Below are 14938 nucleotides of genomic sequence, written 5' to 3'. Positions count from 1 at the left end.
CAGTTGTTGCTATTGTGGTGGCTAGTAGTAGTATTATTATTGTTGTTGTTGTTGCTGTTTCTGTTGCTATTGATTGTCAACCTTCAGCGAACAACGTTGTATGCCGCACACGGCGAAGGTCGGCCACTGCGTTCGTTGTCCGTCGCATTTGCTGTTGTTGGTGTTGTTGGTGTCGTTGGTGTTGTTGATTTAGTTGTTGTTGGACGACGACGGCCTATCGGCATTTATTTCATGCACAGAAAACCCCCAACCAAAATCGAAACTACAACTGAAACCGACTGAACTGAACCGATCCGATCCGAACGAGCTTTGAGCTATATGCATTTACATGCATTCGGATACCAGACGCACATATGCCTATGGCTATACATATGTATATATATCTTTGACTTTGATTATATATAGATTGGCCCGAGTGTGCGCTATTGCGATTGCGAAATTTGCACTGTTCTAATTAAAAATGGATACGTTCAAGTTGAGGACGAACGCAGCTAATTGAATTAAGGCGAAAATGCTCGTGTTCAAATGAATTGGATATACCTACCTATACCCACCTACCACCTGTAAAGCTGTTGGCTATTTTAGGGCCCGAAATTATTGAACGTAACCGCGTTGAATGGCTGTAAACTGCATATCCACGTTGCCATAGTTTCCCACTTCGAGTGCTACGCTTTGTTTGGCTTTAAACAATGGCAAACAAGGTGGTAAACACGAGCGACTTTCAGCTGTTTAAATAGCATGCGAGAGCCAAAATTAAATATGAAGAAAAGAAATTGGGTATAGTTGGGATACAAATGCTGTCCTAGATTGGGTGAAAGAATGCGACAATTTTGGTTGTGAGGGGTGGGGGTACAGTGAAGGGTCGACATGTGCGACTGAAATCTTCACATTGCGATGGGTTACTCTTGCTGCGTTGGCCACTCTATGGGCCAAATTAATTGAACGAAATGCTGCGCCTTGGCAGAATCCCATTTGAATGTGGTTTCTGGTTCTTATTGCTCTGCACACTCGACTGCCAAGCGCCGTTGAATTTTCCCCCTGCCCACCGTTGTATACTTTTAAATATAATTTTCTATTTTCCGTCCGTTTTAGTGGCGAGACACGTTTATCTGTCGCATGCATAATAAATTTATTCTCTTTATTGACCTTTTCACATATTTCTTTTGCTTGCAGGTAAGCTTTCCTATCCAATCTGACTTTGCTATCTGCACCGCAACCTCTGAATTGTGTAAGTATCGACTGCTTTTCCAATCGGTTCACTGACCAGCGGAAGGTACCGAAAAACCATTGCCGTTTGACTGACTGACTGACCACCGCACACACAGAAAGCAAAGAAAGGCGCGTTTGTGCGAAATCCAAACAACAAGTTAAAATGGCTAACAAGATTTCACTTTCGCGCTTTAAACGGCAAATCGCAGCCAGTCGCAGATACTTTGTTGCACTCGCAATGCCAGTTGCACTTGTTGCAGTTGTTGCAGTTGCACTTGCAGTTGCACTTGCAGTTGCACATAGAAGTTCCATCAGCCGCAAAAGCGAAGATGAAATTTCTGCCTGCTGCGGCTTTGGTTGCAATTTCATCAGTGCCTCGTCTGCGGCTTTCACACAAAGAGGCAACTGACTCCAAATGAACAAGCTGCGGTCTAGTTGGAAGAACTTGACTGCAGTGCATTTTGCATTTATTGCCTTTGCATAAGTGCATTCATTAAGAGCGCTTAAATTTGAATTTAAACTTGATTGCCATTCTGAACTCAGACACTGAGAACCAACTGGAAACTTTGCCCAAGAAGTTATTTCGATCTCACAACTTTCGGCAGTTGGCTTGAATTTCGTTTTCAGGTGCAGATGCAGTGGCAGTTGCAGTTGCAGATGCAGTTGCCACAGTCGCAGACTGTCTCAGATTAAGTCGCGTCTCTTGGCTCTCAGGTGCTTGTTGTGATTGCAGCCTTTCGAGCCTATTCGATGGTGCTGTTAGTGGTGGTGCTGCTTTGGTGGTGGCGCAACGCTTCGGCATGGGCATGTTCATGTGCATGACTCGGACTCGAGTGCATTGTACAACACACAAAGGCAAACACACGGACGAACAATTGCCACAACATTAGCAGCAACAATTTGCGGCTTGTTTGGGCTCTTGGTTGGGCATTTGGTTTGCTTTGCTTTGCCAGCCGCTGTTTGCTAAGTGAAAAGGCTTGTTTTGTTTTCCACTCATTTTCACCATTAGCCGGGGGATTTCCTCTCCAGTTTAACAGGTCAGGCGTCTCATTTTAAATCCTTTGATGTGTTTCCTCTGAACGCAAATGTCAAGTTACATCTTGCAGCGAATAATAATAATAATAATAATACACGATAATAAAATACACAAATGTTTGAAAACTCCTTTCACTTTTTCGAAAAGTTGAAACCAATCCGTCGTCGCTGCTGTGTTGTTGCTGGTGTTGCTGTCGTGCAACGAAGCATTGCCTGCAGCAGCAACTTCGCAGAATGTTTGCCACATTGCCACAGATACACGAGGCAAGGTGGCATTTCAGAGTTCCACTGACACAGAGACCAACTAAAGCGCAACGCAAATTCGCAACGCGAAGCGAAACGAATCGCGAATCGAGCCGAAGTACGAGTGCCTGCCAGATACAGATACAGATACAGATACACTTACAGAAGCAGATATACAGATACAGATGCAGGTACAATGCAGCGTTGAACGAACTTTTAGTGGCTGCCACTAACCTTTCATTCATACACACATCCATGTTTCTAGCTGCCACTCGCACTTAGTACACTCCCTGATGATCCAGCACTCAAGACGATTCTGCTGGCCCGGCCAAGCGCATCAAATGTATCTCGGCGTCAGAAGAGAGAGAGAACTATAATTGAAATCGGGTTTCTATTTTTATGACCATTTGATGATTTGACGACCGCCCGATGGCTGCGCACTCGAGTGGAGCAAAGCAAAAACCGAAGGCATCGACTCATGTCTAATAAGCAGATTACGCAGCTCGCACTTGAATGCCCACACATCGGTGCAAAAATCAGCAGGCCACTCCAAGCTCAAGAATACGCCAAAAAAAGATACTCGAGCAAACTTAAAGATATTCAGAGCATGCTTCGTGACGTAATTTCTGCTGTATTATAATTGGATACTTTTCCTTAGCCACAAAGTTATATTTAGTTGGCTAAGCTACGTCTTAAGTTTACGATTAAGTCATTAATTCAACTCAAATACGATCTGGGACAATAAAAGTGCTATTCATCTTGAAAAGTGCATCCTTCAAAGATAAATAATGAATTTCGATTCGAGGAAGCAATTCAAGCTAGGCAGCAGCGGCCTATTTTGTGGGACGTAACTTTGTTGAATTTATAATTGATTTACAATTTTCTTTTAAACCATTTTTTTTTATATCTTTCCCAATTGCGTAACTGCTCTGTGCAACGATCCACTTGAAATGGCAGCCACGTAGGCAGCCGAGAGAGTTGTTGTCACGTCGAAGAAAGTGAAATTACAAAATTTGAAAAAATCGAACACAAGCCCAAAACTTGAGTGACGCAAAGGGCAGACACCGGCCGTTGGGTCAACTAATTCCGACCAGCGAGTTCCAATAGTCCAGATTTGCAGCACCACCTGCAGGGGCTGAATGAAATCTCACAATGGTTATACGTGTGTATATAGATTGGCTCCATCCGATAACGGATCGTGTACAATCTATGGATGTGGATTGCTTTGAAGATTGCAGTTGATTACAGAGCGGGGCGATCGTGATCGGTTGGGGCCTTTAACCGATTGGGCCTGCACGTGCTGGCCAGAGTAGAGGATCATCATCTCAATCATCTTGAACATCATCTGAGCATCTGAGTGGCGATTGATGTGGTGATAAGCCCGGTACTATATAAGTTCGTGGATGGATTCCTGTCCGCCGCTGTGTGCGATGTGTGCTTATGTATTGAGATGTAATAAGCAGTAATTTTCGGAATTTTTGTTTGTGCAAGCAGTTTAATTTTAATTTTATTTGTTGCCGAGTCGTCTTCTCGCCACGATCTCGTTTTATTTTCATTGTACTTGCTCGCCTGCGCATACCTACTATACAAATAAAGTATGTAAGCGTCTTTGCGGGGCAATAAACTCTCGGCGACTTTTGCACGCCGATGCGATGGGGAAAAGTGAACTGAAGTCAGCTGAAACCAAAAAAAAAACGCGATTATTAAATTGTTGTTCAAACGAATTGAAGTTAGGCATGGCCCAAATCTTGAGCACTTAAGGGACACTTAGCGCTGGCAACATAAATCAGCCGTTGGACTTGTTTGGCCCAGCTCACGATCCATTAATTGCCTTGTTTTCGAGCCCAGTTAGCAGTTAGCGTTGGCAGTGAATCAACGAACAGCCCAGGCAAATCCCAACTGGCTTAGTCACCATCATCATCCCAGCAGTCCCAGCCCCTGGTGATGATGGGCCAACCCACGTTGGCGCAAATACATCTGATCGATTCGTTTGTGGGTCGAGATGTGCAATTTGCAATTTGCAATTTGCAATTAATCAGCTCGCATCTTTATCGTTCCGCGCATGCCGAAAACAAAAAAAAGAAGAAAAAAGACTGAAAACAATGGGAGAGGCAACAGTCAAAAAGATACATTTTATTCGTGCTAAACAAGCAAACTAATCCGCACCTGAATCTGGCACAAGTGCCGACTGTAGATACAACTGTTTTTACCCTATTTATATATCTCACTCGCAGTCATATATATATAGATACAGATTGTTTCAGTTGACATATTTTCAGCTTACCAGGCATGTTCTACTTAGTTGCTCGGTATTTATTTCGCCGATTTCGTTCTTATCATTTTGCCAGCGGAAATATATCTGCTTGCGGTACAACTACTTCTTGGGTTTCGAAGACGGAAGTGAATGTGGCTAGGAAACAAATTCAAAAACAACCTTTACTTCGACTTCAAGTAGAACAAAAAAGTAAATGAAGTCTAATACAAATTTCCGTGAACAGATTTAAGTTATAATCAGCTTAGTTGTCCCATAAATGTATTCCAATTGCTGAATGCCACAAGTAAACAACTTCGAAGGTTTAGAATGCCCACTTTATAAGGAGGAGATTCCTAAGTATCTTGAGACAAGTGCATCCCCCACAGTTATTGTATTCATTATACACGACTATCGATGCTTTTATAGATACATATATTAACTTGATTCTTGACTACAGATGGCACTCGCTCGATTCCCAGGAAGCAATTGATAGTGGCTAAAGAACAGTTTTAGTGGCACGAAGTCATTTATCAATTTTAATTACTCACAGGCAACGAAATTTGAAGCGGAGGTCGGAACAAAGGGAGTATGTGGTGGTATAGTATAGGCTTCAAGGTCGCACGAATGAATGCACACATCGAAAGTATCTCGGAGTTTCGATGTAAGCGATTTTAATTGATTCCGAGTCAAATTGCCATTAACTGATAGATGGGAGGCACGTCGACAGACAGGTAGAGAAAAAAACAAGCACACACCTTCGGAGGGGGGTGTTTCTTTCCCTCCAGAACCTCTGATACTCCCTGATATCACTCGATGCCCCTCGCTATCGATAGCGCCTGCTAAATCCGCATGCCGAAACTTTATTACTATTCAGCCTATTCGAGCGAGTGTTTGTGGGTTTGTTTGTGTATCCCATGGATACACAGATAGATACTCATCGTCACATCGCTGTAATTATAAGTTGATGATTCTGAAAAGTCACGCTAGAAAACAATGAGTGTTCGAAACAAAAACAACACTCCATACACTAAAGCACATCAAATTGATATGAAACTAGGCGAACAGCAGTTCGCCATTTCCAAAGCCAATAAAAAGTCAATATAAGAACTACGCAAAAACCGCGAAGTCGAGCTACGAAAACAAAAACAGCATTTGCAATTGAAAGTTTGTTTATCTGTTGAATTAATCGCCAAATTGAAATCAGTTGATACGCAAAGCGTAGTTAACTTTCAATTAGAGTGGCAATAGTCGTTAGTTTTAACGCGAATGAGAATGACTAGTAACGAAATCACCGAAAAAATAACAGAAGATATTAAAATCCTATGGTAAAGCAATGGAGTTGAATAAATTAACTGCCTAGCATAATGATTAAAATCGCGATTAAACAACGACCTAAATATTTGTATGTTTTTCAGGTAAATATTTGCCACTCTCGGGTTTTCATCGAGCGTTTAAGTAACAAATAATTTATGACACCGAAAACAAAAAATGTACACAAAGTTGCCTACCATTTTCTTGTTGACAATAATAATTGCACAAATGCCGAATGCTGAACAGTCAATTTGTGTTTGCCCAGAATACATCCGACGATGTTTGATCAGGGGAAAGCCGAGAAACAAAAATTTGTTTCTTTAGTGGAACCACCGCGAGTGGTTTTGGTGCTGCAGATTGTATTTCTGAAGCGCCAACTTGTGCCGGTAGTCCGGACTCAATGTTCCCTTGTGGTGGTAAACTAATCGAGACAGGTGGAATCACTGGTTGAGAAACCAGTGCAGACAACGCACAAAAAGGGAGAGTAAACAAAACAAAGAGACGAAAAATGCTAACTACTTTGTATATTTGTTTAAACTACTGCACAAATCACAAAAGAATCACTCGCGAAGCGAACGGATCTTTAATAATTATGTTTAGATATATAATTATTAAAGAAAATTATTTAAAAACCACGGCTGGTTTGACAAACAAAATAAAAACCGGGGAGCAAAAAAAAAAAAACACGACCGTTCGCTTTGAAAGCTAATAGACGAATTTCGAATTTATAGATTATATAGCAGAGCTCTACAGGTTTTCCAATTCCGCATCCCATTAAATAATCTCCCAGCAACTTTCCAATTTGGGTCCTATTTTTAATGATCTTCAATTAAATGGCTTAATATAAATTCAGCCTATCACAATTTGGAGTGCAATTTACTTTTGTGTTAATAATTAGGTTCTGTATTTTTTGCTGCCACCAGTTACTTTTTATTACTAATTTAAGCACGAGTCGGAAATGGGCCCATTTGATTGCATAATCGCAGTATAAATTGGTAAGGAGAAACAAAGCCCAGCCCACGAATAAAATATATTGCCCGAGTGCCCATTGTCCAATAAAGTCAAATGAAGTCAGACAAATCCAAACCCAAATCCAAATCCAAATCGAATCAAACTTAACTGACTCTCCCTCTCACTTCTCCACTTCGGTGTCACGTTTCGACTAAGTTCCCCATTTTTTGACACAGAAACGAAATGAGGAAAATTAAACCCGAAAGAAAACCGAAAGTTAAGAAGCGAAGAATTGCTGAAAAGGGAAGCCAAAAGCAATTAAAGGTACTTAGGTAGATACAAAGAAGAAAGGAAGAAAATGCAGCCTAAAGAAACTCAATTTCCGCTTTGTCGTACACAACAGCAAAAGTGCCTGTAACTCTGCCCATTATCAGTTTTCGGTGCAAAGGTAATATGTGCATTCATTAGTCACGAAATGAATAAAGTGAATCTTTTAACAAAGCTGACTAACATTCGTTTAATGACAGTTTAAACTCGAATTGGGGTCGATCTGTTGGAGAAGCATTTAATACACATACTAACAATGCTTGATCAAAGCCTTAGGTTACACAACTTTCTTTGTATCTATTGGATCTGTATCTTATAGTCAGAAGATACTTTCGGCTTGGTTTTACTTTCAAGTACTTCACAATTCTTGGGCGCTTTGTCGGCACTTTCATTTTCAGTCTGACTGGAAGTATGTGAAGCCATGCCAAAAACGCAAGTGTATCTGAATCTCATTTCTGATTTCTGATTTCGAGCGCGTGTTTGTTGGATCGAATCGAATCGAGTCCGTATTTGAAATGTCGGTCGAACCGGTTTGGGGGTTCGCGGGTCTGAGGAATGAGGTTTTCGGATACCCGTCGCCTGGCATAACAATTAGCCGCGACTTGCATTTGTGGATGGATCGATGGGCATGGGAATGGGATGGGGGTGATAGCTAGAATTTGGCCGCCACACTTTCGTTTCGGCCTTTCGGCCTTTTGGCCAAGCCCTGTGTTGAATGGTCGGAATGGCGGAACTCGAGGTATCCAAAGCCAAGCGTGAGATACAGATACGTTTGCAATGGACACGGCTTATTGGGTCAGGGTCGCCTTGAATGAGTCTGCGTCTTGCCAAACAAGCGACCGCGTCGCACCAAGACCTCATCCATACACCGCAGATACAGATACAGATACAGATACAGATACGCTATACGGTATGCTGCGGTATACGGTGCAGGGTGTACGGCTAACAACTAACAGCAAACGAGTAACTGGCAACAACAATAGCATTCATAATGGCAACAAGCTTGGCCCCACCGCGACCTCAGCTCCCAGCGTTTTATATTATATTTCTCGTGTGCTGGCGCTGCAGTGCAAGATGGTTTCGTATCTGCAAGATACATTAACGCTTGCCTCAGTCTCAATGTTACTGTGCTTTTTCAGGCTTCCATCACGAGCGAATAGGCATTAATCAAGCGATATCCGAAAACAACCTTTCAAAAACAGACAAGAGAAATACAAAAACAGCAAATCACAAAAAAGCGTTGCAAAATGTTGGTTAAATTATAACATTGAGCCGGCCGACAGTTATTCTACGCGGAATAACGGTAAGGCTAATGAAGCTAAATTATAATTAAGTGTTCTGCATATATTATGGCATCGAATTGTTGGGCTCATCTCATTACTCGGTGATATTATTAAGCAGTCGAAACGGGATTAATTCATATACGTCTGTGTATGATAAGTATGCATCAGATAAATATTTCATATATTATATATATGTATATATAACGACGAGATTACGGTTGCTAGGCTTTGTACTATATGTAAATAAATGTCGGTACCAAATGATTATTCACATAATTTGTGTTTATTTTTGGCTATCGTCGTCTCCCAATTACCATACATAATACTAATCTCAATTCTCGTGGGACGCAGGAGAACACAGCCTTATCGCTAGGGGACTTCTTTTTTCCGCTTATCTGAAAATGGTTCTTGGTTTGTTGTTTTGCTGTTTGCTTTTTAAAAATATTTACTCGGTATTGCTTCGTATTGGTCCATTCAATATAATTAAGATTTTTCGATTTAGCATTATAATACATATTTATCCATTTAATTCACAATTTTATGAAACTAGAGATTTTCCTCCTCCAAAGCCTCAATAATGAAATCGAAAAATGCATTGCAAATATGGCTAAATGCGGCTAACACGCACACACTCACACACACACAGACAGTCACTCACCTAGAGACCCGCTTCTTCTTCTTCTTCTTTTTCGATTTATCAGCTGAGCGAGCAACACCCGCATATATTGCAGTGCAGTGGAAAGAAAGAGTGGTGCAGAGAGAGTGTGAGAGGGGGAGCGAGATCGACCGACTAACCCAAAGTTGTAGTTGTAGTGTTTGCATGCGTGTGTGTGTGCCCTTCTAAAAAAGCCCCAAAAGCATTAAACTCACTCAAACGGCATTCCACTCAAGCACCTCGTGACGTCAGCTGCGAGAGTAAGCGAGTGGGAGAGAGCTTTCGCTCTCTATATAGTTTCTTGTTCGCAATTCAGATTGGAGTTATTTTTTCAGAGCAGGCGGCAACGTCGACGTCAATTCATTTGGTTTTCGAACGCACAACTCAACAGTCGTTCTTCTCTGCGCGAACTAGAAAAATTAGAAGCAATCGAGAGTGTGAGAGCCGAAATTTAAATTAAAAATCATACGAATTAAAAAGTGTACAGTGCTCAAAAAGGAAAAGAAACAAGAAGAGTGTGTGTGCCATTCGCAAGTAGATTCACATTCAAACACGCGAATTAAGTCGAAGTCGCGTCGAAAACAGTCGGAGTCGCTTAGTCGCGTTCAGTAGGCGCCAATTGTGGGCACCACCCACCCCAATCCGCCACCCACCGCTTCCTCCGCTTCCTTCAATTCCGTCGTTCGTTTTCCTCCTTCTTCGACGGTGATGCGGTGCTAAAACAATATCCACACGAAGTCCGTATTTTTTTAAGCCTCAGTTTACACTAGGTATGTTAAAATAATATTATAGTTAACCAGAAAAGAAGTACGCGAGTGTGATGAAATTGGAAAATAAATCGAACTGATAGTGCATAATTCTGATATTTATGTTGAAAGTAACGAAAAGTTTGGAAACTTATTGGAGAGCGTTGCGATTTAGTTTATCAACACTGTCAAAAACAACCAAAATTCTTTATTGAAATAAAATTGAAAATTTTAAAAACAGTATATCGTTTTTTCGTGTGTGTAGGCTTTGCATTTTCGTGTTTTTCTCGTCATTTATTTTTTTCTATAATAGACTTTCTGCCAATGTTGGGCTATTTGCTGCTGCTTTCCTTAGCCGCGAAAGAGGAGAGAGAAGGAAGGCAAAAAACAACGATTTTCACTTTTATTTGAGACCAGTCTTGGCCAACACACACAAACGCACACTCACGAGCACTCGCGCATAAACTATTGCACCTGTTTGCATGTCTGAGTGAAGCACCTGCACTGCCACCGAAAATTACCGTTATGATAATGATAAAGCCAAAGATAATGCATTTCGAATTGTGCACTTACGAATCGTACGCAAATCGGTGAAAATTAGCTGGATAATGTATGCGAATTTGTGAAATTGAGCTCTGATTCACAAAGAACAGTGTGTGTGAACTTGCTTTGAAGGGCGAATTAGCTAATGTTCAGTGTTATAAAATGATGAACATTGCAGCATAACATACTTTTTTTTTTTACTTTCAAATACGTCGAAAACACACGAGACACTCGAAAACTATATAGAAAGTAATTAACAGGGAAATAATCAAATTTTTATATGATTTCATTTCACACTTTGGTTAACCAATACTAAAAGTAGTGGCGCAAAGGTGTTGATTAAATCAAAGAATGTCGCAGACGAATAGTTGTAGTTCCTGCCTGCAATTCCTACTCAAGGGCGAATTCTCTTCTCAAATCGATTCGCCGTCTCATGAAAATGCAGTTTAAGCAATTACAATAAATACATGACAGCGGCAATTTGTGCTTGTGCGCGACGTCAATGGCAATTAATAAATAACTAATTGTTCGGCTGGGCAAAAGCAACAAGAAGGCTAACTTAACTGGAACTGAGTGAATAACAATACCGAGTTTTTTTCCGCTCCCACCCCCTTCATTTGACATAGATAGATAGATATACATATGTAAAGTGTGAACTCAGCCACGCGGCAGTTCTCAAGATGCAAAGATCCAAAGCGAAATCGCACCGACCCCGGCGACCCGAGACAAAATTTAGTTATATTACCCAATTCACACGAAAACTGAGCGCAAATTAATACGCCCGTAGAGTTGCGCGAAGTTGGCCAAAAAAGCTAGAGCTACACAGCTAGGGAATTTCGCCAGTGAAAGACTGAAAAAACAAAAATTCTTATCAAAAAGTTATTAAAGCGATATGGTTCAGTTATTGCATCAGCCGCAGAAGCCAAAGTATTGCAAACAATCAAAATTAAATAATAATCCTGTGCTGAAAGTTAGAGCCGCAAAAGCGATCCAGATATGCAAAAAAAAAAAATATCTTGGGGATGTGAAGAGAAGAGGCATGTGAGTGCAGGTCACTTGGAATCATCGGTGCTACTAAGTTGTCTTGGGAACTGACCGATCCGATTGCCCTGTGTGAATCATTCGAGGCAGAAATGCATTTGCATGGCATTACGTTTCCAATTGCGATTCCTCACCCGTTCATCACCGCAGCTCGCTAATCGGCGCTCGGTTCTATTCGTCCGCCTCCTATATTTGTGCGGTCGCCGGTCGGTTATGCCAGAAAATTAATATTTTTTTTCTTTTTTTTTTTTTTGTGAAAGCACAAACAAAATGATAAAAAGAGAACCCAAACCCACACTCATACACACACATGTGCAGATAAAAGTCATGCAGGAGACAGAGCTAAACGATATAATGGCCATGCCATGTACATACAACAGTGGCACCAAACAGAAGGCAAAAAGTGGGGATAGTAGTGGGTCAGGGAATAGGGAATTTAGGGGGTGGGAGGGGCTGGCTCGCCTTGATAACAACGCGGAACTTTCGACTGGGCCATGTAGATCCGATTCGATCCCATTCGATGGGATGCCAACCAAAACTGCGGTGGCTTCTCTCGTTTGGGCGAAAACGCGAAAAGTGAAAAAAAATAAAATAAAAAATAAGCAATAAATAGCTCAGCATTTAGTGTTTGTTCGGCGCGTAGGCCGCTCTAGCGCACAGCAACAGTCGAATTTAGCGAATTTACAGCAAATTAATTAATTAAAAGAAGAAGCCCCGGGCGGCGTTTGGCATTGGCCAGATAAACTGGCAAAATAAATAAATAAATAACTAAATAATAGCGGCGACAATATCATGATGGCGATACAACGACGACACGAAAACAAGAGCCAGAGTGCCGAGGAGATAATGGAATAGAAAAGGAATACATATGTATGATATGATATATATGTATATGTATATGTATATGCCTCTAGTTCTGCAAAACAAACAAATTATTAACCAAGGCAGATGAAAAACCAAACAATGTGCGTCGGATCCTTGCCATATTTGATATATCTTATTCCAAAACACTGATTCGAACAACTTGGCTATCGAAATGTAATCAAACATTTGCCTTTTAACCAGCACCACTCACTCATTCGTTAGACCTCGACATTTCCACATCCACCCAAAATTCCTAATACAAAATTTGGTTTGTTGAAAACCACGAAAGCAAGCCAACCCCACATACGCCACAATTACAATAACGATGGTAGTTTAGATCAGTGAAGGAGTCGAACCAGCAGCACCCACAAGCCATAGCAATAGACTATTGTTAGTAGTGTTAAGCCATCGATTACCATGACGCCCTACTAACCTTGAACTCTATCTCTTGATTGCAGTGCGGGACACTAGACGGAGCCGAACCGTTGTATCATCAACAGCGCAGCAACAGAATGGACGTCTACCAGATCGACGATGGATTCCACTCGGACGGCGGCACCGAGACTCCGCCGCCGTCACCCAGTTCTGGGTCATCGATCGCCTCGACCTCGGACCACGGATCGCTGGAGAGCGTGGACACTGGGGGGACGCAGCGGCTGGCCGTGCTATCGTTCGAGCAGGTGAGCAAGCTGCACGACGTCATGGACGAGAAGGTGGCCATCCATGGGCGCGGCAACTTTCCCACACTGGAGGTGACGCTCAAGGACCTGGTCAACCTGGTGCGCCGCAAGCTGGAGGCGGAGGTGAACGCCGGCGGCGCCGGGGTGTTAGTTAAGGACATCCGTCTCAACGGCGGGGCAGCTAGTCATGTTTTAGCCAGCGAGGATCAGCCGTACAATGACCTGGACCTGATATTCGCCATCGAGCTGAGTTCGCCACGCGTCTTCGACCGCGTCAAGGTGGCGGTGCTCAACACCCTGCTGGACTTGATGCCCGAGGGCGTCTGCAAGCGCCGCATATACACGTGCTCCCTGAAGGAGGCCTACGTGGGCAAGATGGTCAAGGTGAACAACAACAATGACGGCGACCGCTGGTCGCTCATATCGCTGGGCAACTCGCCGGGCCACAAGAACGTCGAGCTGAAGTTCGTGGACACGATGAGGCGCCAGTTCGAGTTCTCGGTGGACTCGTTCCAGATTGTGCTGGACTCGCTGCTGCTCTTCTACGACTGCGCCGCTCTGCCCATCTCGGAGAACTTCTATCCAACGGTGGTCGGCGAATCGGTCTACGGGGACTTCCAGGAGGCACTCTACCACTTGCAAAAGAAACTGATCTCAACGCGTCAGCCGGAGGAGATACGAGGCGGCGGCCTGCTCAAGTACTGCAATCTATTGGTGCGCAACTACAAGGCCGTCGACTCGCAGCTCATCAAGACCCTGGAGCGCTACATGTGCTCGCGCTTCTTCATCGATTTCCCGGACATCAATACGCAGACCACCAAGCTGGAGGCCTACTTGCGTAACCATTTCTGGGGCGTCGATGAGGAACCGCTGCAGTATCAGTACCTGATGCATTTACGCGAGGTAGTCGAGATGTCGACGGTCTGTCTAATGGGCCACGAGCGGCGCCAGTCGCTCCATCTAATCCAGTCGCTGGCCGCTCAGGTGCTCTTCAACAAGCAGGAGAAGCAGCAGCAGCAGCAGGCCCAGGAGAAGTACCAGCAGCAACAGCAGCAGCAGCATCAGCAAAACCAGCAGCAGCAGCAGCACCAGCAGCAGCAACAGCAGCAGCGTCAGCATCAGTTCCTTGACCCAGCGCAGCAGCAACAGCAGCAGCAGCAGACACAGACGCAACAGCAGCAGCCGCAGCAGGCAGCTACCCTGACCCTTGTCCCGCAGGCGCCGCCCACGGGCCAGGCGCAGACCATCTATGTGCAACAGGCCGCCCCAGCCGCCGTGTGCTGCACGAGCAGCGCGGATCAGACGGCGACAGCGGCACCACAGACCATACAGATACAGGCCGGTCCGCCGGGACTCATCTATGCCAACGGCGTCTACTATGCACCTGTGATCCCCAGCACCATCTGCACGTGCAACTCCACCTGGCTGAGCACGTGATTAGGACGGCAGGAGCAGGAGAAGGATCAGCAGCACCACCAGCACCAGCAGCAACAGTTCCAACAGCAACAGTGGTCGGAGGACGCATTGGGAGCGACACTTTTGGCTGAAACTGAAACTGAACCACCACTAGAAACAGCATCGATAGCACCACCACCACCATCTCAACCACCATCGCCATCACCGTCAACAACAGCACCCAGAACCCAAGTCCAAAACCAGATCAGATCCACGACCATCAACAGCAGCAGCAGCAGCAGGAAGAAGAAGAACAAGGCAAAGCAGCAGACGCAGGCAGCAACAGAAGCGGAAAGCAATTGCAACGAGAAGCCGACCACAGCAACCATGACAAGGATACC

At 43.6% G+C, this 14938-nt stretch overlaps 1 protein-coding gene across 4 annotated transcripts in view; it reads left to right on the top strand.

The window, feature by feature from the left end:
* The window catches only part of LOC6608052 (terminal nucleotidyltransferase 5C), a 41708-nt gene extending 27114 nt beyond the window's left edge, over nucleotides 1-14594 (top strand). For 2 of the 4 annotated variants that reach the window (XM_032715639.1, XM_032715640.1), the window contains one exon: nucleotides 12921-14594. In XM_032715639.1, the coding sequence (XP_032571530.1) occupies nucleotides 12921-14579 (1659 nt within the window). In that variant the 3' untranslated portion in view covers nucleotides 14580-14594. Of the gene's footprint in view, nucleotides 1-9646; nucleotides 10039-12828; nucleotides 12853-12920 lie in introns of those variants that run through there. The other 2 variants (XM_032715641.1, XM_032715642.1) reach the window with 2 other exon arrangements.
* Nucleotides 14595-14938: the final 344 nt, after the last annotated feature.

The sequence above is a fragment of the Drosophila sechellia genome, chromosome 2R (assembly GCF_004382195.2).
Source record: "Drosophila sechellia strain sech25 chromosome 2R, ASM438219v1, whole genome shotgun sequence".
Taxonomy (NCBI): Eukaryota; Metazoa; Arthropoda; class Insecta; order Diptera; family Drosophilidae; genus Drosophila; species Drosophila sechellia.
Note: the sequence above shows the minus strand (reverse complement) of the source record. Positions and strands in the feature narration are given on the sequence as shown.